Source organism: Magnolia sinica, chromosome 9 (assembly GCF_029962835.1).
Source record: "Magnolia sinica isolate HGM2019 chromosome 9, MsV1, whole genome shotgun sequence".
Taxonomy (NCBI): Eukaryota; Viridiplantae; Streptophyta; class Magnoliopsida; order Magnoliales; family Magnoliaceae; genus Magnolia; species Magnolia sinica.
In genome coordinates this window covers 96,310-122,302 of record NC_080581.1, presented here as the reverse complement: position 1 = coordinate 122,302, position 25,993 = coordinate 96,310, and the positions used below count along the sequence as shown (strand labels likewise).

At 39.9% G+C, this 25,993-nt stretch overlaps 1 protein-coding gene and 1 long non-coding RNA gene across 5 annotated transcripts in view; one reads left to right on the top strand and one right to left on the bottom strand.

The window, feature by feature from the left end:
• The window catches only part of LOC131256551 (sodium/hydrogen exchanger 6), a 92,849-nt gene that overhangs the window by 58,591 nt on the left and 8,265 nt on the right, over positions 1-25,993 (bottom strand). For all 4 annotated transcript variants that reach the window (XM_058257415.1, XM_058257416.1, XM_058257414.1 and 1 more), the window contains exons 2-7: positions 17,051-17,387; positions 12,924-12,975; positions 12,758-12,817; positions 12,489-12,513; positions 12,311-12,396; positions 12,095-12,206 (exon numbers count right to left, since the gene is read on the bottom strand). In XM_058257415.1, the coding sequence (XP_058113398.1) occupies positions 12,095-12,206; positions 12,311-12,396; positions 12,489-12,513; positions 12,758-12,817; positions 12,924-12,975; positions 17,051-17,231 (516 nt within the window). In that variant the 5' untranslated portion in view covers positions 17,232-17,387. The remainder of the gene's footprint in view (positions 1-12,094; positions 12,207-12,310; positions 12,397-12,488; positions 12,514-12,757; positions 12,818-12,923; positions 12,976-17,050; positions 17,388-25,993) is intronic.
• Positions 17,539-18,709, top strand: LOC131256552 (uncharacterized). Its single transcript, XR_009176883.1, has 2 exons — positions 17,539-17,857; positions 18,397-18,709. It is a non-coding gene; the product is annotated as an uncharacterized LOC131256552 (long non-coding RNA).

The following is a 25,993-nucleotide window of genomic DNA, read 5'->3' as shown; positions in this document are numbered from 1 at the left end:
ATGCAATGGAACTCTGCCTCTATAATCCAGGTGTTGTCTAACTCCAGCCTATTCTTCCACTTCACGGGATATTTATGATATCCTCCATGGTGGGTAGAGACCGCTTCGTGGTCCAGAACATCCTCAATCTCTTCTTTCCAATTAGGTAATGATAGAAGAGAAGGCAATGGATGGTAAGTAAAGTCAGGTAAAGGCCATGGGCTAGGGATGGGGTCAGGAGCACCATCATCTAAAATCATCTAAAATAGGAAAAAGGTTTGCAGGAGGGCTAGAAGATGGATGTGTGGGTCTGTTACAAGTAGGGGTGTACATCGAGTCAAACCGAGTCGAACTAGCCTCAGCTCGGCCACTAGCTGACCTCAGCTCAAACTCGGCTGGACTCGGTCCTCGAGCCTGACTAGCCAGCTCGGCTCGGTTCGGTCAGCAGCTCGGGCTAGTTCAAGCCAAGTTCAAGCCAAGATTGAGCTGAGTTCGCCTGTGCAGCATTTTCACAAACACCTAGACTGCACCTTCAAAATCTCACTGTATGTGAAACAACAATGGTTTTATAGGTATTTTATCAAACGCCTTCTAAGCAACATAAAAATCAAGAAAAAAAAAAAAGGCTATTTGTTTCATATACATACCTTCCTTGCCACCAACCACACTTCGTTGAGTCATTTCATCAAACACTTGGTGAGCAACATCAATATCAAAGTAACCGAGTCACCGAACTGGTTCGATCCAAGTTCGATTCGAGTTGGGTTCGATCTGAGTCGAGTCGAGCTAGGGCTAGCTCGAACTCGGCTCGAACTCATTTTCGAGCTCAAATAATCAGCTCGACTCGACTTGAACTCAGCTTCGAACCAAGTCAAATCGAGCTTTTTCGAGTCGAGTAGAGCGAGCTAACCTCGTGTACAGCCCTAGTTACAAGGCACAAGGTCCTCAATATTGAATGTTGCACTAATGCCCATGTATGTCAGATAGAAGATCCACCACATACGCATTAGGGACCACTCTTGTCAAATTTTCATATGGACCTACACTGCGGGCATGCAATTTCCTCACGATTCCCTATGGAAATCGTTCGGGCCTAATGCGAACCATGACGTAGTCACCAGTGTTTAAAATATCGATACTATCGGCCGATATTATCGTTATCGCACCACTGCAAGACAATACACTCGTGATAACCCCCAGAAGATACCAAAAAATCCCAAATACCAGACATCGACCGATATATTGTCGATATCGCACGATATTTCGATGATATCGCGTGATTCTCTCCATTATTGTACATCGACAAACGCACGGACAGTCATGGGTGGATTGCAAGGGACTCAGGAGTCCCACTGTAGCTAACCACCCACAAACAACATAAAAATCGGATCCGGGTTGTGGAGAATCAAAAAAACTTGAATTAGAAAAGAAAAAAAAAATCAGAGAGTATCTGGCTGTAGCGGTGATCGCAGGTGGGTCATTCGACAGGTAAGTAGGATTTTCTTACCATTTTCTTCAACTTCCCTCTTTCTCGGAGATTCCGGCGAGGAATCAAGCCGGATCGACAAACGCTTCCTTCCGGAACGAGATTTGAGGGGTTGCGTGCGTGAAAGACGGATCGGACTGCGTGGATGGGGGTAAAAATGGAGACGGAAAGTGAAAGAGGGGCGCGGATTGGGGAGGGAAAGTGAAAGAGGGAAAGTGAAAGGGGGAAATCGGATTGCGTACTGAGTTACTCAGTACACTCTTATCATACTGAGTAAACTCTGTAGGGCCCATTGTCATCCCTACACGCAGCCCATAGTTCATCCATGCCGTCCATCCGTTTTTCCAAATCATTTTAGGGGTTGAGCCCAAAAATAAAGTATATCAAAATCTCAAGTAGACCATATCAAAGGAAACAATGGAAGTATTGATTTCCACCGTTGAAATATTTATAAGGCCCCCAATGATGTTTATTTGTCATCCAAACTGTTCATAATATCACAAAGACATGGATGAATGGAAAAGACAAATATCATCTTGATCTAAAACTTCTGTGGGCCCCCACGAACTTTTCAATGGTCGACTTCAATTCAAACTGTTTCAGGTAGTGTGGTCCACTTGAGCTTTAGATATGATTAATTTTTCATTTAAATCCCTGAAATTATATGATAAAACGGATGGACGGATTTGATAAAATTCATGAATGACAGTGGGCCCCACAGAGTTTAATCAGTACACAGTGCCCAATCCATCTTTAATGTACGCTCTCATCGTAAATTACTCAGTGGTGCATTACTCAGTACGCTCTTATCGTACTCAGTAAACTCACTTGGGCCCACCTTTAATGTATGTGGTCCATCCGCGCCGTCCATCCGCTTTCCCATCTAATTTAAGGGTTGATCCTAAATTTTAGAAAAATATAAGACATACCACAGGAAACAGTGGTGATACTGATTTCCACCGTTGAAACCTTTCTCCACTGTTTTCTATGGTGGGGTCCACTCGAGCTCTGGATCTAACCCATTTTTTGGCTTATGCTATAAAATGATCTCTTCAAATGCATGGACGGTGTAGATAGAAAAAATACATCATGGTGGGACCCACGTAACTTGGTGACATCTTGTGGCCCGTCAGGGACGCGGATTGCGTACTGAGTAACTCAACACGCTAAGCGTACTGAGTAAACTCTGTGGGGTCCACCATGATTTACATATGTTATCTACTCCGTCCATCCATTTTAAAAGATAATTTGAGGGCTCTAGCCCAAAAATGAAGTATATCCAAATCTCAAGTGGACCTCACCACGGGAAACAATGTGAATTGAAATTCTACTGTCGAAAATTTCTTAGGGCCACAGAAGTTTTGGATCAATCTGTTATTTGTTTTTTCCCTTCATCCATGTCTGTGGGATATTATGAAATGGTTGGATGACAAATAAACATCACTGTAGGCCCTACCAAGATTTCAATGGTGGAAGTCATTATTCCCACTGTTTACTGTGGTGTGGCACACTTGAGCTTTAGGCATTCTTCAATTTTCTATTCAACCACTAAAATGAGATGGAAAAACGGATGGACGGCGTGGATAACCCACACACATTCATGGTATGCCCAACTGAGTTTACTCAGTACAATAAAAGCGTACTGAGTAACGCAGTACACAATCCGAAGCGTTCATATGCGTACTTAGTACGCTCTTATCTTACTGAGTAAACTCTGTTGGGCCCACCGTGATTACACGTGGTTTATCCACGCCGTCCATCCGTTTTTACTAATCATTTTAGGTGTTGAGCCCAAAATTGAACCATATCCACAACTCAAGTGGACCACATTACAAGAAACAGTGTTGAATGAACGTTGATCATTAAAAACGTTTTGGGAGCCATAAAAGCTTTGGATCAACCTGATATTTATTTTTTCCCTTCATCTGGGTCTTTAGGACCCAATCAACAGATTGGATGTCAAATAAACAGTACGGTGGGCCTTAAGAGGATTTTAATGGTGGATATCCAATCATTATTGTTTTCCTTTGGTGTGGTCCACCTGCGATTTATATCCCTATTATTTATTGTATCAATCCTAAAATGATCCGTAGAAATGGATGAACGGAATGGATGAAACAAATATATTATGGTGGGGCCCATAGAGCACCGACCACCAGCCATGAGGCCGGTGTCAGGGGAGTAGCCAATTCGTCTCCCCCGCGGAAGATACTGACGGGTTGCGTAGCCAGACTGGCTACTGAAGTGACGCACCAAGTTCTGTGGGGCCCACCATGATGTATGTGTTGTATCCACACCATCCATCCACAAGTGGGTGCATGCAAAATAGACGACCATTGGGAAAGGACGTATATAAGTGGACGCTTTCTCAAATTTTACTTATTCAGTTCTTCTTTTCCTTTTCAATGAATTAGTTGTGTTTTCATACATGACTATGATATATTTGTAAATATCATGCATTCGATTTAAATATGTTGCATTAGTTCAGTTAAACATCGCATAACTTAGGACCCTATACAAAGGAAATTTATTATGCGCATCTTTTTTTTTGAGATGTTATAATTTAAAAGTGTGTATTAAGGGACTTTTTAACGATCCGCAAAGTTTCATTAAAAAATTCAACCATTTTCCCAATGTTTCCCCATGTTTCCCAAAAAGTGCAATAAACTATGTGATACAAACAATATATCCCATGCGATAACCGATACGTATCTATATCCCAAGGGTGCAATACATTGTGCGATACGGCGAACACTGGTAGTCACCCACTTGAAACTCCTTAAACCTACGATGTGAATCTTCAAAGATTTTATAATATTGATTTATAGCATTAATGTGCTTCTTGATCTAACTATGCAAATCATGAATATGACGTGCAAATGCTTCTACGAACTTAGATGGACTATGTGAAACGGACATGGGTATGATATCGATAGGCATTCTAGGCTTGTACCCAAATACTATCTCAAATGAACACAAGCTCTCTTGAATGAACCCTTTCATAATAAGCTCATCAACTTGCTTCTTGAGTTCTGCATACTCTGTGGGGTTCGTTCTATGTTGAGGAGGGTTTGGGAGAGTCGACCTGGGGACTAGATCAATGGCATGTTGGATGTCCATCATAAGTGGAAGCTCATCCAAGATGTCGTCAAGAAAGACATCACTCTACCCAGACCTGGGGGGTAGCCTCTCTAGTCACGAGGGCATACACCTTTGAATCCTCCCTAGTCTCTATTTAAAATTCTTTTGCATTAATGATATGAAGAGACTTAGGTTTGGACTTCCTTGAAGTTCTAGGATCACCCTTTTTGGTGATCTCCTTCTTTCCCGGTATGCTCTTGGGTGGAAGATGACTCAATATAATTTTCTTTCCCTCAAACATGAATATACAATTATTCGAGCGACCAAATATTATAACATCCAAGTCAAATAACTAGGGCCTACCCAAGATGATGTGGCTGACATCCATGAGAACCACATCGCACCACAACAAATCCTTATATGACCCAAACTAGATGGGGATACAACATTGTTGTGAGACCGGAATGGAGCACTCATCAACCCACGACACTCCGTAGGGTTGAGGGTGACACTCGGCTTTCAAGCCCAGTCGACTCACGTTGATGGTAGAGACCACGATTGCACAGCCGCCACTGTCCAAGATCGCTTTACAATTCTTTTCTCCACATTTGGTATAAGTGTAAAAGATCGAGTTCCTGTGCCGATCATCATTTTCTTTAGCTTGGGCAAAGGTGCATCCGACTACTGCAAGAGTGTGGATCTCCTGATCATCAAACTCCTCATCATTAGCACCAATATCGGGCTCATGTTCCTCTACGTCGCAATTGTCCTCGTCATCCTCATTTGCACCATCGATTATAAGAGCTTTACCTCTTCCTTTGTTTGGGCATTCCTTTGCGAGGTGACCATAACCATTGCAACGGAAACAATGCATGTGCTCACTTCCCTTCGAACTAGTGTTGACTAGACCCTTACCTTTAACATCTCTGTTATGGGTGGCAGCACCAGTTGCGGCGCTGGTCTGGCTCCCAAGGTTAGGTTTGGCTCACTGAGGAGCAACCATGCCACTGGAATCATGAGAACCAAACCACTTCATGGTCAGTTGCACTAGGTATCGTTCAAGCTCCTTTACCATAAGGCAGGCCTCCTCTAGTGTACCAACATCATGAGGGATGAGCTCACGCCTAATCTTAGGGCGCAGGCCCGTCCTAAAACGAGACAGTGTCACAACAGGGGACTCATGACATCACATCGCATCATGTATTGCTTGAATCTCTCAATGTAATCTGATACAGACATCGACCATAGCCTTAAGGACTGCCACTGGTCCAAAATGTGATCACGGTCGGAAAGCGAGACGTATTTTTTAAAAAAAGTTCTTTCATCTCAACCCATGATGTAATTGGTCCATCTCCACGCCGCTTTGCCTTCCATTCTGTATTGGTTCAGAACAACTTGGCTTGACCCATCAACTTCATCTTAGCAAACATTGATTGATGGCAATTTGACATATCATGTCACTCAAAGTGGTCCATGTCAGCTAGCCAGTCAAGGAAATGCTTCGGATTCAAGCGACCATCAAAACTGGGAGCATCGACTTTGACACTCTTCATAACCCTTTCCTTAGGGTCGTAACGATCCCACGATTCTCTACGGGGTACGTGGTCGTACGTGACCTAGTCCCTGACTAAAGTTCCTATTACGACCCCTGATGGGCTCTATTGGGACTGGACCCTGCTCAACTGGGCCCTCATCCATTGGCTCTCCTACTTGACACTGATGGTCTTCCCCTATGACGGGAGTACCGTGAGAAGCAGCCTCTGACTGCGTGATACGTTGGTTGCTGGGAGTCAATTGCGCGGCAGTAGTTTTATTGTGCGTCTCAATGGCCGTCAAATGGCGGTTAATCTTTTCAAGAGCCTTGGCAATCTGGTCCAGGTTGATGGTGGGGAATAGACCAAAACCACTACTTGTTTGCGTTTGCATACACAAAACAATCCTAATGAGAGACAACCTAGCTGAATGTGTACTATATGATGATGCACATGTCTTTAATGTATGATGACCCTTGGTACCTTAAACCCTATGAAGAGCCTTAAAATGATTCAAATAAGACAAACTAAAAATTCAGCAACCAGGCATCTTAAAGTCACTAAATCAGAAATTTTCGACAAGATAAGACTTTGAAAATACCCAAGCAGAAAATTCAGCAAGCCAAATCAAAAAATTCAGCAAACTATATGCGACCTACATGGTCTATTATGGGTATAGGAATTTTGTCGAACACGTACCCTACAATAAACCTAGCTTTGATACCAAATTTCATGTAAGATGATGGAAACTACCCTATGATGCAAGCTGAGAGATCAATTTATACATTAATTTCAATAATCAACATGTAAAATCAAGCATAACCACATAATAGATTAGAAAATTCAGATTTATAACGTGGAGGTCCTAAGTTATCACGGATGCGATGCATGAAAATAAAAAATAATTCAGGAGTGACCCACTTGGAAGTAAGGACTACCCAAATACCATGGGTAATGCAATAGTCGCATGGATAGACAAAGATGCAAGCAAAATTCTAGTTTAGGAAAAATTTCACAAAAAATCAAATTTTCATTAGGGTTTTGTATTCATGGATGGAGATTTAGGAATGGGGTTCTTAGGGAATCAAATGATCTAGGGATTATGAAGTTTTGGAGGAAAATCAAAGAGGGAGAACCCCAAATGGGGGCCCACACGTGTCTAGGTAAAGGAGAAGAAAGAGAAAGAGGATTGAGTGGGGTTTTGATGGGTTTAAAAGGTTGTAATGGAATGGGAAAGAGAAAGACGAGAAAAAGAATACATTTTGAAAAAGAGAAATGATGGATATACCTTAAGGAATCCACCACCAAACAAGCTTCTACCCTTCCACAATTCAATTAGAATGAAGGGTTTCTCACAAACCTTAAAACACAAGGAGAAAAATTGATTCACACAAGAGAACTTCTCTTCTTCTTTTTTTCTTTCTTCTCAATAACACCACTAGGGTTGGACCTCCACACCCCCCCCCAATGCATTTATAATTAAAAATGCGGAATAATTACAACCATACCACTCAATTAAGTGAAATGGTCCATCATACAAAATAAGAAAACTAAAACACTTATTATGAATCTCGACCATCAAATAAATCCTAAAAATAAATAAATAAATAAATAAAGATCAGATCTCAAGGGGCCCATATCTTCGCCTGATCAACAAGATCCAACGGTCAGATCGAAATGAAATAAAAATTCTATGACTAAAATGGTCTCCTACGCAGCCCACATGCACCATCCCAAAGCGGGGTCTTCCTGATGCGTGTCTAATGCATGTGGGGTCTTCAAAATGGCCCGATGGGCCCCATCTGGAACTCATCTCTCATCCACAAAGAAAGTTGCACTGATGTGGGTCATCTTCGTCTTTGGCACACCCAAGTAGGTCCTCTGATGTCATTATCAGCCCCACCATGATGTATGTGTTTTAACAACTCTGTCCATCCATTTTGCAAGCTAATATTAGGACATAGGCCCAAAAATGAAGCAGATACAAATCTCAGGTGGACCACACCACAGGAAACAATGGTGATTGAACACCTACCATTAAAAACTTCTTAGGGACCTCTTTAATGTTTATTTGCCATCCAACCTGTTGACTAGGTCACATAAACCTAGGTGAAGGGAAAACACAAATATCAGCTTGATCTAAAACTTGTGGCCCTCAAGAAGTTTTTAATGGTGGGCGTTCAATCACCATTTTTCCTATGGTCTACCTGAGATTTGGATCTGCTTTTTTTTTTGGACCATGCCCTAGAACAGTGTTCGAAATATCGGTATCGCACTATGTATCGCACCCTTGAGATACAGATACGTATCGGTTATCGCATGGGATATATCGTTTGTATCGCATATATCGCACTTTTTGGGAAACATGGGGAAACATTAAGGAAATGGTTGAAATTTTTAATGAAACTTTGAGGATTGTTAAAAAAGCCTTTAATACCCAATTTTAAATCATAACATCTCAAAAAAAATATGTACATAATAAGTTTCCTTTGTCTAGGGTCCTAAGTTATGCGATGTTTAACTGAACTAATGCAACTATATTTAAATTGGATGCATGATATTTATAAATATATCATAGTCATGTATGAAAACATAACTATTTGAAGATATCATTTTAGGCCATGAGAAAAGAATGAGTCAGATCAAAAGCTCGAGTGGACCCTACCACAGAAAACAGTGGAGAGAGTGACGCCCACCATTAAAAATTTCTAAGGACCACAAAAGTTTTCGATCAAGCTGAAATTTATTTTTTCCCTTCTTTCATGTCTGTCTTAACTTATAGACAGGTTGGATTTCAGATAAACATCATAGTGGACCTTTGGAAGGTTTCAACGGTGGGCGTCCCTCTCCCCACTGTTTTCTGTGGTGGGGTCCACTCCAGATTTGGATCTGACTCATTTTTTGTCTCATGCCTTAAAATAATATAGCCAAATGTATGGACGGTGTAGATACACCGCATACAACATGGTGGGCCCTATAGAACTTGGTGCGTCACTTCAGTAGCCAGTTTGGCTACGCAACTTGTCAGGACGCGGATTGCGTACTACCCCCGCCCATCCTTAGCTTCGAACGGGCAGTTCTGTGGGCGGGCCCATCATGATGTATCTGTACATCCAAGTCGTCAATCCCTTTTCGCATATTATTTTAAGGCATGAGCACAAAATTGAGGCAGATCCAACGTTCAAGTGGACCACACCAAATAATAAGCTTGGTTGCATTAAATGTCAGTTGCATTAATGCTAGTGGTCGGTGCTCTGTGGGCCCCACCATAATGTATTTGTTTCATGCATTCCGTTCATCCATTTTTACAGATCATTTAAGGGATTGATACAAAAAATTATAGGGATATAAATCGTAGGTGGACCACGCCACAGGAAAACAATAATGATTGGATATCCACCATTAAAATCCTCCTAAGGCCCACTATACTGTTTATTTGACATCCAATCTGTTGATTGGGTCTTAAAGACCCAAATGAAGGGAAGAAATAAATATCAGGTTGATCCAAAGCTTTTATGGCTCCCAAAACGTTTTTAATGGTCACCGCTCATTCAACACTGTTTCCCGTAATGTGGTCTACTTGAGTTGCGTATATGGTTTAATTTTGGGCTCAACATCTAAAATGATCATTAAAAATGGATGGACGGCGTGGATGGACCACATACATTAAATGTGGGCCCAAGTGAGTTTATTGAGTGCCATAAGAGACTGAGTAACGCACCACGCACCGATTGCATTTTGACGGAAGCGGACTGCGTACTGAGTAACTCAGCGTACTGAGAAAACTCTGTGGGGCCCACCATCATTCATGCACTGTATCAACTCCGTAAATAAGCTTTATAATATAATTTTAGGGCTTTAAACCAAAATTTAATCATATCCAGAGTTTAAGTGGACCACACCACCTGAAATAGTGTGAATTGAAGTCTACCGTTGAAAAGTTATCGGGGCCCACAAAAGTTTTAGATCAAGATGATATTTGTGTTTTCCATTCATCCATGTCTGCGTGATCTTATGAACAGTTTGGATGACAAACAAACATCACCGAGGGCCTTAGAAATGTTTCAACGGTGGAAATCAATACTTCCATTGTTTCCTTTGGTATGGTGTACTTGAGCTTTTGATATACTTCAGTTTTGGGCTCAACCCCTAAAATGATCTGGAAAAACGTATGGACGGTGTGGATAAATCACATGAATTCACAGTGGGCCCAACAAAGTTTACTCAATACGATGAGTGTCTGAATAACTCAGTACACGTCCCGATTTCAGTAACCCATCAGCGCGACCCCTTTCACCCATCCGCGCCTCTCCTTCCCATTCCCTCTCCTTCACGAACGCATGCCTTCCAAGATTCCGGCGAGGTTTCCTCAATCCGGCCAAGAAAATTGCAAGAAAAAGAGGGAAAGCGTATTTACCTATCGAATGGCCCACCTCCGATCACCGATCTTCGCTGTAGCCTACAGGTACTCTTCGATTTCTCTCTTTTTTCTTTATTTCTTTTTTCTGATTCAATTTTTTTTTCCGCGCGATATTGTCGATATATCAAGCGATATCGACGATATATCGGCCGATATCTGGATTTTGGGTTTTTTGGTATCTTCCGGGGGTTATCGCGAGGGTTTCGTCTCGCAGGGGTGCGATAGCGATAATATCGGCCGATATATTGGCCGATAGTATCGATATTTCGAACATTGCCCTAGAATGATCTGGAAAAACTAATGAACGGCTTGGATATACATACAACACATACATCTAGGTGGACCCCACGGTCAAGGCAACACCCACTAACATGTTATTGTTACCCTTAACACCTAAACCGCTCCCTTTCAAAGCGGATTGCATAGAGCAAACACGGCACCTAAGCTTGGGGCCCACAAAAGTTTTGGATCAAGCTAATGTTTGTGCTTTCCCTTCATCCAAGTCCGTTTGACCTTATGAACAGGTTGGATGGCAAATAAACATCACAATGGGCCCTAGCAAAGTTTCAACGTTGGGCATCATTGTCCCCATTGCTTTATGTAGTGTGGTCCACTTGAACTTTAGATCTGCCTCATTTTTTTAGTCATTTTTTCGCTCATGCCCTAAAATGTCCCGGAAAAATGGATGGACGAGGTGGATATAACACATACATGATGGTGGGACTGCAGAAATTTGCCATGTCAACACGGTACCGACCTAGGTGACATGTTTACACTACGCAATCCGCTTTGAAAGGGAGCTGATTAGGTGTTACAGGGTAATACGTTAATGGGTGTTGCCTTAACCGTGGGGCCCACCTTGATGTATGTGTTGTATATCCAAGTTGTCCATCAATTTTTCCAGATCATTCTAGGGCATGGTCCCAAAAATGAAGCAGATCCAAATCTCGGATGGACCACACCATAGGAAACAATGATGATTGAACACCCACCAATAAAAACTTCCAGAGGCCCACGGAAGTTTTGGATCCAGCTGAGATATATGTTTTCCCTTCATCCAGGTATGTGTAATGAGCAGGTTGGATGGCAAACAAACATCATAGTGGGCATCATCATTGTCCACATTGCTTTCTATGGTGTGGTCTACTTATGCTTTGGCTCTGCCTCATTTTCGGGCTCATCCCCTAAAATGACATGGCAAAATGGATGGACAGTGTGGATATAACAAATACATTATGGTGGGGCCCACGGAACTATCACATCAACACAATAGGTTTTAAAAGGCTGGATGGGTATTATTGTCTTTTCAAAATGTTGCCAGGGATATTTTCGTCAACCGTCATCCAAAAATTTAAAGGAAAATCACTTACGGCATTCGGTGATAAGTGATACGTGGAGGGACGATCGCTTTAAAAAAAAAAAAAAAAGACGAATTGCAAGTGATTATTAACATTGAGTGCTTTTTTTTTCTTTACCAAACAGTTTGAATTCCCAAAATCACTGAAAATTTCATTTTTCAGTGATAAGTGCTGAAATTAAGTTTTACCAAATGGCGCCTAAGTAACGCAAAGGCAGAGAAAGAATGCACCCACGCACCTGGAATATGGATAACACAGTGACAGGATCGGTTGCAGATATCAGAGCACCAAACATCAAACATTCAACAAATGGCAGCCGGTACATGAGAAACATCACTCCACCAAGGTAGCTATAACAGCATGATGCCATCAAAAGTCAACTTGACAAAAGAAATTTGGAGAGGTGAAGAACTTTGCAGCATAATGAGGGTTATGAAAGAGGAGACATACTTACACTAAAACACCTGTAACTATTGAAGCAATAAAAGTTCCCAGAATAGCAAATGTAACAATGGCTCCAAAATTTGAAAAGAATGGTTTCTGCAATAACAGGTAGAAAGCGCATTGAATATAATAGATATTTGTGAACAGCTTATAAATCTCTAAAATTCAAAACAAAAGGCTAGACTTACAGGCGATAAGCTGAAACCTGACTGAGTATGTATATGTCAAGAGAAACAATCTATAAAAAGTTTCAAATAAGCTATCAAACGAAATTATTTTTAACTTTGCATTTGGAGAATAAAGACTTTCTTTTTTTCTTTTTTTTTCCTTCTTTTTTTTGTGAAAGATAAAGATGATTGTTTTTTGAAAGATAAAGATGATTGTGATCATGTAGAGCAAAATTTAAATTCTTAACTCAAGAAGTAACAATGGCTCAAAAGTATCACAGTTTGGATATAATATAATTGGTGGCAACAGGAACAGGAAGAAAAATTCCTCATGGAAGTTGAACCAGGTCCTGCAAAACAAGAAACACTATAATCTTATGGAAACAATGACTATTGATTGTTGGATGCTCAAGTAAATAAAACAAAAATACAAGAAGCAATTAAACAAATGCAAACCTAATGTTTGTTTCAGTATTTGATATATTAGCCAGCCCGCCCACAATCAAACCTGCCAGGGAAACCATTAAATATTATTTTTTTATTTGAAGATTAATGAAAATTTATTAGAAGGCCAGGAGGCCAAAAGAAAACAAAACAGAAACCAAAACAACAATACAGAAACCATTAGAATTTTGTAATTCTTTCCCAAGAATAGTCATGATTTCTTTCCATAAAAGCTCAATCCAGATTGTGCAATGAAATCCCTAGTGTTATCGAGCAGTAGGCAAGGAAGCAAGAAAAGCTAAGAAAGCTATGTAGAAAATTAGAAATACATTTGTTTAACTCAAAATCTGATGTGAGACGAACCATGCTTGATGCATTTATATGCATTAATGCAGGGGCATTTTCACACCGGGCTCGAGTGGGGTCGCCTGTGGGATGCAGGGGCACACTCGGGGTGGGCGGGGCCCACGGGGGAGGTCTCGTGTTCGAGACTCCTCACCGGGGGTGATTAATGCGCATTTTACACCGAGATCGAGTGGGGTAGCCTGTAGGATGCAAGGACACATTCAGGGGGGTGGCCTGTGTGAGGCGATACCCATGTGAGTTGGGGCCCACGAGGGGGGTTCAGCCAAGGTCCTAACCCATGAAATGTGGGGCCTGGGCTATGAGATAAAGGGATTAATTCGCCATACTCTAACAGTTCAAGCTTTTAGAGCAAGTGGTATATTGTCATGCATCATGCATTTAATTGAAAAAAGCGAAAAAGTATCCAGAGCACCAATTCATAGGCTGAATGAACAGGTCTTCAAAAAAGTCCAAACACCTTGATTAGCGAAAAGGAGATCAGGGATCCGTAACCCCCAAAAGAGACCAATTAAAAAGAAAAGGGGAAGTATGGAAAGATACTGTGAAAAACATAACCCAAGAAACCCTAGGTATACATGCTAACCAGCTACCTCTATACACTGAGGGGTCATTTGGCAACATGAATTTGGGGGGTTTTGAGGAGATTTGAGGGGATTTCAAATCCCTTGGTATGTTTGGCACCATAAAGTAATTGGGGGTTTCAAATTTAGGGGGTTTCAAATCCAAGGTGAAAGCTTGGATTACATCTAAAATCCTTCCAAGAGTTGCATGTGTAGCATGTGTGTCACTAGGCTATTAATCTATTGGGCACATGGCCCACGGATGATATCCCAAAATAATAGGATTATCAATTGCATCACTATAATTACTTTAATATGATGATCCGCACCGTCTGAACATTGTCCATTTAAATCAACGGTTAATTGTTGGTTAGTGACTTGGATGTGATCTTGTGCTTGTGGCCCATCCGAAACTTGGAGTTTCATTATTTTCAGGCAAATTGTATATTTCAACAGGCTTATTACAACTATTGTGTTAAACATTACATACGTACACTAATTAGAGATATTAAAGTTGATTTAATAATTAAATTCAAACCCCCTGTAAATATACTATGCATAGCTACTTTTGGATTACAAAGGATTCTGAATCCAGGGTGTCAAACACAATAGGAGGATTTCAAATCCAGGGGGTTCCAATTTTTTGCGCAAAACATCCAAATAGAGATGTTTCGCACGTTCAGTGACGAACGTGTTCCCGCTGGGTTTTGACAGTGGGCCCCACTCATCATTCCATTAGATGATCTGACCCGTCCATTTGCTCTGGAGGATGGCCAAGACCCTGGATATGATTCCTTTCTGGTCCTATACAAGCGATCGTGTGAATTTCTTATCTAAACGGAAGACGAACGGTGCAATGAAACGTTCCGTGGGCCACACCGAATCTAACCCAAAACCAGTCAATTCTAAATGGTTTTTCGAGCAGAATCTAGTGGACGGCGTGGATTTCACAAAAGTCAGCTGAAGTGGGCCCCACCGAGCATCAGCGCAGCTCCCCTGCGTATGGATTTGCATCTACCACCATTTCTTTCTCAAAATAACAAGTCATGATATGCAACTCCAAGAACCTTCATAAAAGATGGCTTGAAAGAAGCAACCAAAATGACTCAACTGCAAATCAATGAGCCCAAAAATTTATCATACAGCAAGCAACATTGGCAAAGTTAGACAGGTCAAGGCAATGAACTGGGCGAGTCACATGTCATAATAAATTTATTTTATCATTATAAAACAATGAGGCCAAGTTTCCAGTTTGTATTGAACAGAAAACTTCCCTGCAATGCACCGCGTTTGTACATGTAGGGCCTTATTTGGTTTATACAAGCCATTAATCTTATGGCCCTCATCATGGATGTATCACACCCAAAAACCTAATTAAAGTAGAAGATCCAAGCCATCAAATCTTGGGTCTTTCCTCCACTGAATGCAGCTTGTAGGTGCATTTCATTTTTAACATGTATTCACATGCCAACGATGGTAAGGTTAAAGTTGGCATATTGAGGAGATTTTTTGGGCTGGGTCAATCCATGAGGACCATCAGATCAATGGTGAGGATAAACCAACCATAGACGGCACATGTACAAACTCGGTGTACAATAGGAAAATCTGCTTCGTTACAAACATGAGACTCGCCCTCATATATGATATTACACACAAACGTACATATGAATATTAAAAAACTGTATTACTTACAAAATCCATAATTCATGTTTAGAATTTACATTTCATTCGAGCTTCGTAAAAAGTGAGACAATTTTTACAAAAACAAAGCATAAAGAGTAGAGCATCCCAAACATGCCCAATTGAGAGAGATCTCAATGTCAATCATTCTGGTGAGTGTCTTATCCTAAAAGCTAGTCGAGTTTGTTGTCGTTCATTGTCCCCCCTTCAGTTGTGACATGACGCAACTCGGTTTTTCTTATTCAGATGAGTCACTATGACATTAGCAAACTTGGTAGAATTTGTCACAGTCCGTGTTCACAATATCAGTATCGATGCATGTATGACACCCTTGGGATACATAAACATCTATATTGCAAGGGAAATTTTGTATTATCGGGGAATGTGTCATTGTTTGAGGGAAACATTGGGAAAATGGTGTTTTCAATCTGACTATCATATTAGAGGACGTTTATCGGACAGTTAAAAATTAAAGATATCCCACACTCCTGTTTCAACAAACAAGTAATCAGAGGATTTTTTGTTTTTTTTTTTAAAGAAAACAACTTCATTGGGAAACTGCATCAAGACGAGGACCGAAACAAGTAATCAGAGTTTATTCCATTCAAATAAAAAATATCAAACAGTTCCTATCCTCCTCACATGTGGAACTGATGTTCAACTATTTAGAACACCCAAAAATGTTAAGCACAACATGGAATGAGCATATCTCAAAAATCACATTGATCAAGTATTCCTAACCAACCAATTAATGGTTATTAAATGGATTGTAAAAGTAGAATGGTCAGGGGCATAAATTTGACTGGACAAATCAGATTATTAAAATTATGTTTGCCGTGTATTTTTTGGGAATGTTGACCAACAGTTGGGTCAGTGATTTAGACTGTCTAGATTGCCGTACAACTATGACATCATTATGATCAAAGAGTCAAGTGTCAGCACCATTTTTGTTTGGTGCTAAACCAAAATGGAAGTTGAGGTTCTAAATGAGAAAACTTTGATGCTCAGACAGAGTGTGATCGATGATACACAGGCATAGAAATTACTTTAAAATTGCACCCATGGTGTACAAGTAATTCAAATTAAATTGTCCAAATTATGTATCGCAGTTTAGATGCACCATAAGCCAAAAATTATGGTTATTTCATCATCCGACAATCAGATTGTGTGTTCTTGGAATCAAAAGAAGCAATGGCTAGAGGGGTGGGAAACCCTCCGGTGTTGGATCTCACTCAACCTCGTTCTTGGGAGTTGAGTATGTAATCCGAGTCCGAGGGCTGAATCTGTTAACAATAATTCAGGGATGATGTTGAATGACCTACTCAGGGGTGGATCGGCATCAATGATTCCAACAAAGAGAAACCACTCGATACTCCAAGATGTTGAAATTAATTCCTCCCTCATTTTCCCAACTCCTTTAGCTTCGCAAAGAATCTTTCGTTGTATTTATCAAATGTGCACTTTGATTCGATTTTAGGGGAAATATTACTATTCATATAAGAAGAAGAAGAAAGAGAGGGGGAGGGCAGGTACCAATCAAAAGAGAAGCGCTGGCTTCAGGGAGATAGTAGAACTTATGGCGCCTAAGGACATGGCCGAGAACGAAAGACAAAACCAGCATCATGATCTGAAGCAGGATTCCGACTCCAGCCGCTTGCTGCTCCTTACCTGTACTCCCAGCTGGATCAGGAGGGGAAATCTGGAGTTCCGGCATGACCTTTTTTCCCCTTTCAAACGAGCAGAGCTGATAGCAGATGCCTCTCCTCCTCCTCCTCCTCTCCCGCCTTTCTGTTTCTTTCTTTCTTTCTGTTCTTTGGGCTCCGCTTTGGTCTCTTCGCACCTTCACTCACACCAACTGCTAGGGATCAATCTAGGAAAACATTAGAATCTCAGAATCAATCTAGGAAAACATTAGAATCTCACAACACTTCACCTACCTTATAACAGCTTCCCAATAGAATATAACTGAATTTGTGTTTCCTTCTCTCTTTATATGAAAACCAAACAGAAAAAAAAAAAAAAAAAAAACAGAGAATACAGAGAAAGCTAATCCTCTCATTTTTCTCTTTAGAAAATGAATTTCTGCTGAAACAGGTATGTGATTGAATGATTATGATGTGGTTTTCCTTGTCTTTGAATGATATGTTGTGCAGTTATCAATAGCTATCAGCTGAGTTTTTGTTGCTTTTTCATTGGGAGAGTTTGGAGAGTGAGAAGAGGACCCCATCATCATCTAGCATGGGGCTTTTTGGATTGACATAAGGTGGCAACCATCAGAAGCCATCTTCCTAGCGGATTGGTGGTTTATTTTATATCAGATTGAATGCTTCTTCTTGAAAGGTATGTAGAGAGTTCTCTCGCATAAAATTTCAAATTTTGGTTTCTCTATATTTTCAGTGATGATTTTGAACTCTTTTCTACTATGTAATCTATTAATATGCTTTCTGAATTCCTCTATTTAGTATTTTACCATATGTGTATTGTAATAAGACCTTAGTTCTCTAGTTAAAGTCATGCCTTCCTTGTCTCCATATTCTTCCTTTAATTTAAAGGACATTTTGGTCAAAATGCCCTTTACAAGGGCAATGAGGAGACGAGCATTGTGCCGTACTCCAATGCCCAAGTTTCTTAACTTCTACCTTGGGTTTGATTTGGGCTCAAATGCTTTCTGTTGACAGATCCTGTCAACATTATCATATCAGACACATCATTGGGCTCTTTATAAAAATCATGGGTGGGCTGACAATAACCAGTTATTTGATTTCTCCTTTACAATGTTGAATCATGCCTTTGTTTCTAGCAGATTCCCCAGTTCTCTGCTTGGCAATTGTGACATGTGCAACATTCGAAGTACTGCATTACATGGCCTTCTGTTGCAGGTTCTAGTTCATGGTTCGACAGAGGCTACAGAGCATTTGAAAGAGTACTGCTCAAAAAATGGTTGCCCTCATGTATATGCTTCCTAGATCGAAGAGACAATTGACGTCAAATCAGATCTGTGTGCCTATAAGATCTCAGCAGGGATGTCCTTAAGATTTTTGTGGACAAGCAATGGTTGAATATGCCAACTTGAATTCTTATAATGCAGCTTTCTTTTGATCTTCTAGATAAGATGCTCTCAAACTTCTAAGTTCTACTGGACAAATCTCACTTCTTTTGGTGCTGGCTGGCTGTTTGTTTCAGTTTTTTTTTCTTTTTTTCTTTTTTTTTGAATCTTGGATTCTTTTTTGTCTGTCCATGTTATCTAAGAACCATTGTTTCTCTTTGCTTTGGGTTCTCATGGTGTCTAGTTTCCATGGTTATTTCCTTTCTCTTCTTTAAGGGCCCTGCTGCTAGAACAACAAGCTCTGGGATGCCCCCTACTGTTGCTAGTGCTGATAGGCAGCCAGGTGGCTTTTCAGCTTTCTTGTTTTCTTCTTCCTGGTTCTATCTTTTTGAAAAATCTTGTGTTTCTTTCTTTCCCTTCGTTTCATATACGATTCTTCTTCTTTTTCCCCTTCTTCATTTCATTTGTGGTGATGCGTTAATGTAAAATTTCATATGCTTGTGTTTCTTTCTTTCACATGTTGTCGAAAAAAAAAAAAAATTTTAAATGTTGGGTCCTTTCTCTATCTTATACCTAAATATTATATATTTTTATTGTAAAGTAATAAAATTTTTGTTTAATATTCATTTTTAATTGTGCTGTGCAACATTCTTTAGGTTTTAAATATTAAAAAAAAATACAGGTTCCAATCAAAAATATAAATAAAAAAATATTTCCAGCAAACAAATTCTCTAAGAAACCGATTCTGCCAGCAGTTGGTAATGTAATTCTGTGCAAACCAGAAGCTATGTCTGGGTACTTGGAATTCATTCCCTTGCAAGGTCTAATTTATAAAACATATTTAAAAAATATGACCATTGAGTGGGAATTCCCTAACCTCTCACCACAAATTCGGGAATTTGCTGGAATTGGGTTCTACATAGAATTTGTTTCTGACATTTTCCAGGTTTCCAAACACAAGAATTCACCCTACTTCAGGATTCCATTTCCAGCAGGGTACTTTTCCAGGTCGTCAAATGACCAAGAATCACAACTCTCATTGGAGTTTCTTTGTAATTTCATCACTTTCAGGCAACTGAGTTTGGGAGTTGCAGGGTTCTGCTTCTCTGTCTTTTCTGCACAAAATTGGTCGCCAGATCGTTTCAAGCCTGGCTTTAAACATTTTTTCAGTTTGAATTTGGGCTGAAAAACATCCATGCTTGAGAAGATTAGGACATTCAAACATACCATTCGGTTATACAGTTTTCATACCTGCGAACCAGTTCACACAGACTACCTACGAACTTTTTTGAGAACTGATCATATTTGATGAGTCTCAAAAATCTGAACGGTCCACATGAAGCAGAACCTCATGAAACCCCCTGGTACCAATTTTTACTTTGAACCAAAACTTCGGTGGGCCATAAAAATGCAAACAGTTTCTTCCCTTGATTTGAATTTCTCTTTTCTATGGCCCACCAGAATCTTAGATCAGGGTGAAACTTCACCCCCAAGGTTTCATGGGATTCCGCATCTTATGGACTGTTCGGATTCGACACCCATGACACGTGTGCAAAAGTGCGCACGTGCGTAGGTGAGCATGCCTCTATACCTATATATATATATATATATATATAAATAAAATCAAACACAGGATGCCCTTATCGGAACCACCACTCGTTTGAAAATCACAGATTTTGTAAATTCCACAGAATTCTTACTTAAGACCCCAATGACAGATGCTAGTTTTAGCATCAACTAACACCTTTCATGCGATCTTGATGGTCCTCATTTCCACTTCTACAGATTAAAATCAGGAAGGAAATGAACAACCAAATATTCGAAATCGCATATCATCAACGCCCCACAACCCTACTGAACATTTTTTTTGGTGTGTGAAGTATGCTTTGAATGCAAGAGGATATTAAAACAGATATTACCTGATTTCCGTCAGAACTTTCGAATATGTTGAAAGATTACCATGCTGGATAAAAGAAATATAAGATTATTCTAAAGTCCAATTTTCATGATTGCACATCTTCCAAATCTTCATGATTGTATTTATGGATGGGCATTGTTTTATAGAGATCCTTTCCACTGACTGAAGAAGAGTATCTACTGAGGCTTGATCATGTTGCAAACACATTGAAATGCTGGGGAGTTGTCTCACATATTTGGAATAGGCTCGCCAAATTGAAGGAGTGGCCTCAGATAGGAAAGGTAAAACTACCAAAAAACAAAACAAACAAAAAACCAAAAAAAAGTTGGATATGTGCTTGCTATATATATATATATATATATATATATATAAAACTAGAATGGTTCTTTAATTTTTTCAAGATATTTTATTCCATTTAAAGTAAACTAGTCTGCTTGTCCATATGGTGAAGAGTCATATTCATTGATACTTTGGAAGAGGATGGTGAATGATGATCCATATGCATGACATGTGGCATACATGTATTGATCCAAACTCAAATCATGGGGCCATCTTTAGACGGGGCAGGGCCTCAAATTCATATTGTTTGGGAAGTTGTAAGTTTTAACCTCTGACTAATGGAAATTTATTCTTTGAATTTGCTTCATTCCTTAATTTTCATTTTAGAGTCTATGTGGCGATCACCAATTAGATGGTTTTCGTTCAGTGTAATATTTGAATCATACAACGTCTAGAACTAGGCCTAGGATTGGAAGCTTTGGATAGAGGTGCACATGTTTGCTGCTGCAGACACAAATGATGGATCATCAGATGTATTGAATGCCTCCTCCAATTCATTTATGTGACTAATTTTTTCTTCTTCTTCTTCTTCTTCTTTTAGCTTTGGAACGATAAGCTAGCTTCTATTAAGAAAGTAAAATAGGAGTACAACAAGATATTAGTCCAGCTAGCATCACCTAAAACTAACTTTTATCAAGGAACTAAAATAAGAGTACAACAGGAAGTTAATCCAGATTCCAGCCAGCATTGGCCAGATCTAACACAAGTACAAAAAATGTGTGCAGGGGCAGCCCACCCTCCCAAACTATTTCCCTTGGTGTGGCCCACATAAATCATGGATAGGCCTAATTTCTGGGCCCGAGCTTAAATTTTCATGATGTAGCTAATGGTTAATGGTTGGAGTGCATTTCATGTAATCATCATGGTGGACCCTATAAAAAATCAAGGGTGGATGTCCCTCTCCCAACCTTTTCCTTTGGTGTCACCCACATGAATCACAAGTCTGCTTGAGTTTTGGACCTTGGGCCTAATAATTAATGACACAACTGATGGTCGAAGTGGATTGTACATACATCTTGGTGGGCCCTGTAAAAATTATGGGTGGTTGTCCCTCCCAATTGTTTCCCTGCGTGTTGCCCACCAGAATCACAAATATGCCTGGTTTTTAAGCCTGGAGCTAAATTTCCATCACGCACTGAAGTGAATTTTGAAAACTAATTACCATGGGCCCACCTATGCCAACTCCCTGTTTGCTCGCATGTAACTCTCCTATGGTATATATATCCACATCACAGACAACAGTTGAGCTCTTGACGCCCACCTATTGAAACCTTCCTAATTATTCAAGCCCACTGAGATGTAATTTAATATTGATGATTCTAGCAAGAAATGAGGTTTTATAGCATGTAACTTACCCATTTACACACCACACACATCCGAAAAGCGAGGCAGATCCAAAACTCATGTGGGCCACACCACAAGAAGGATTGAACGCCCACAATTGAAACATTACTGGGCTCACCATGATGTACATCGCGCCATCTGACCCGTTCATAAGGTGATTCCCAGTTTCCCACCACGTCGAAGGGAAGACACCAATATCAACCTGATTCAAAACTTTTGCTATCCCAAGAGCCCAATCCCCATGATTTCCAGTGGTGTGGCCCACCTACTGTTTGGATCTGCCTCATTTTTGGGATTACATCCTAACATGAGCTGGAGAAACTGTGATGAGTGCAAGTCACACGATCATCACGGAAGGCCACTGCTTTTGTCGTTATAACTCTCCATAGTAAGTCAATCTAATTGTCCAAGTGGTAGGCAGCATCATCCATGCATCAATCCCAAAAAACACACTATTCTAACCATCATGTCAGTCAACTTGTGGGTCACCGATAACTGAACCACCTGATATGGATGCCAAACACATTTTTTAAATAGGTACATATGCTTAGATTTAAGTGTCTGGGCTTTACATACGTGGAATTTGCACAATCATCTCTCAAGTGACATTTTCAACATCTATAGTATCATTTAGTATCATTGGACGTAACAATCTTATCTTTTGATTAACTTCCAAAAAAAAAAAACTTTTAATTCAAATCTTGAAATAGTTCCTAATAAATCTCTAATAAATATGACTATTAAGGGGTACTTGAATCCACAGATACCCAACAGGCCTGACCTGATTCTAATCGGTCTAGTTCCCATCTTTCGGACCACTAAGAAATCAGGCCGGGTTCAGGTCTCTCCATTTGAACCCAATTAAAAACTGAGTCTACTTAAGTTTGGGTTAGGTCCATGTCATGGACACGGTTAAAGTCTGGTAAGGTCGGGTTTACGTTGGGTCTACTTTGTTTTATTAGTATAATTTATTAAATAATTATTTTAGCAGCAAACAAGGTACCTAAGCCAGCATGTAAGAGATCTCATATCAAAGTGGAACATGTGTGTGCGAGCTAATCCATCCATTGGGCCGGTTGAACCATGTGCTCTTATTTTCGCTAAACCCAACTCAAAACTAGATCCAAAGACCTGATGGGTACCTAATGGATACCCAAACTCAATTAGTCTTGGTATGGGTCTAGTGTTCGAGTTATCGGTATCACTACAAGTTTCATTGGCCAGAGATAAAGATATAATATTGTTATTGTCGATAATATCGCCGATAACTGGAAACGCTAGCAAACATGGGGAAAACTGTGGAATTTTTTAATGAGACTTCATAAGATGCCTAAATATTCATATTTGCATATTTATGAATAAAAAATTGTAAAAAGAATGCATATATAATAAAATTTCTTTTAATAAAGGCTTAACAGCATGTGCTATTGTAAGAAATCAGTCCAATAGTAACACAACAATCACTAAAACCTCATTAAACCAATTAACAAGCAAACAAACAAGCATAGTACATTCATACATTTTTACATCCATGCATAATTAAGCATATAATTTATAAATACAATACATATGCATGATGGTTTAACCATCCAATCATCCATCCATCACATCCATCCATCCATCTAACTATCCAACCACCCATCCATCTATTCATCCCATTCAACCTACCAACCAACCATCCATTCAACCACCCATCCAGCCAGCCATGCATCCAACAATCCAACCATCCCATCCAATCATCCATCCATCCAACAATCCAACCATCCCATCTATCCATCCAAACATCCAACTATCACATTTATCTAATTATCCAAACATTCATCCATCAATCCATCCATCCAACCATCCCATCCATCCATCACATCAAATCATCTAAACATCCATCTCATCTAATCATCCAAACATTCATCCATCCAAACCATTTTTCCATCTAACCATCAATCCATCCCATCAAATCATCCAAACATCCATCCATCCATCCCATCTATCCATCCAATCATTCAAACATCCATCAATCCCATATATCCATTCAACCATCAAACCATCACATCTAATCATCCATCTATTCATCCAACCATCCCATCCATCCCATCAAATCACCCAAACATCCATCCATCCATCACATTTATCCATCCAACCAACCATCTAATCATCCCATCCAACCATCCATCCAACCATCCAACCATCGTATCCAATCATCCAAACATCCATCCAACCGTCCCATCCCATCCATCCATCCAATCCAATCATCCAAACATCCATCCCATCTATCCACCCAAGACGATGTGGCCCTTACTGTGGTGCCCACCTTGATGTATGTATTCTATATATCCATTTTGCAAGAACCTTTTACCGCATGAGCTTTAAAATGAAACAGATTCAATTCTCGAGTGGACCTATGAAACAATGGTGATTGACCATTAACGAGCCACAAAAGTTTTGGATCAAGCCGATATTTGTTTTTTCCCTTCATCCATGTTTATGTGACTAAACATCATGGAATCATTAAGGTGGGCCCTAGGAAGTTTCTAATGGTATGGCATTCGATCACCATTGTTGTATGGTCCACCTAAGATTTGGATCTTCTGCATTTTTGGGCTCATGCCCTAAAATGTTCTAGAAAAACGGATGGGCGACGTGGATATAGAATACATAATCAAGGTGGGCCACACCATCTTGGTCAACCTAAGTACTTTTTTTAAAAGTTTTCTTTCAATGGTAATTTTTTTCTGTAAAATGGTGGTGAATCAGTTTTATTAAGTGGTGTAAAACTCACACTATAAAATTAACTTAAAAGATATATACATTGTTTGTTTTGTTTCGATATAAAATGGTGGTGACCTATGCTTTTTGACAGTGTAAAACATACATTTTAGAAAAAGAAAAAAGTAAAGTAAAAAAGATAAGGTTTTTGATGGAGGGGTCCCTCTTTTCAAGCCCTAACTCGACACAAGCTTTCATCCGCAGTCACAGAAATCTCTCGATTCGATTCTCCCTCTGTAAGTATTCGAATCACCTCGTTCAATTCTCCCTCCGTAGTACATCTCTATGTGGTTCTCTCGATCTAATCTAAGATCTTTCCTTTTCTTTTCTTTTTTGAATTTAAAACTATATACGTAGATCCATAGCTCGAATATTATGGTCGGATTATCGATATTTTCGTTCTCACCAACATTATTAACGACATATTGCCGATATTTGGAAGACAAACGAAATTATGGATTTTCGGTATCGTAAGTTCAGCGATACCAAAATTATTGACGATAATATCGATTTTTCGTCGACAACACGAACACTGCGCGTATTCTTATCGCCTTCCTTCTAACCAAATAGCTCTCGATCTTTGACGCCACTTGATTTCTTCTTCTTTGGCCTAAGTAGCATATCTGAGAGAGAGATCAAACTTTCTTCCTCAGATAAAGTTTTGCTTTCTTCCAAGAAGTCTAGCTTGTGGATTTCTTCAGCCATCTTGTCAAACTCTTCCCTGGCACCCATAAGCTCCTCCTGCCAACATCTGAGCGTGTCCTTAAGAAGTCTTAGCTTACTGCTAAGTCTTAACTCAGCATATCCTTGAATATCAAATGAAGCCCACCAATCAGAGATTAGCTAGTAAAAGTCTTCCACTCTTGTCCAAGCATTTTCAAATCTGAATGGACATGGGGCCCGATTATCATCATCCACTACAAGCACAATTGGCCGATGGTCAGAGGTCACCTTAGGAAAGCACCGTTGCGATACCAATTGGTATTTCTCAATCCAGTCCAAAGAAACCAGAAATCTATCAATTCTCAACATAACAGCGTTCTCTTGCACATTAGACCAAGTAAAC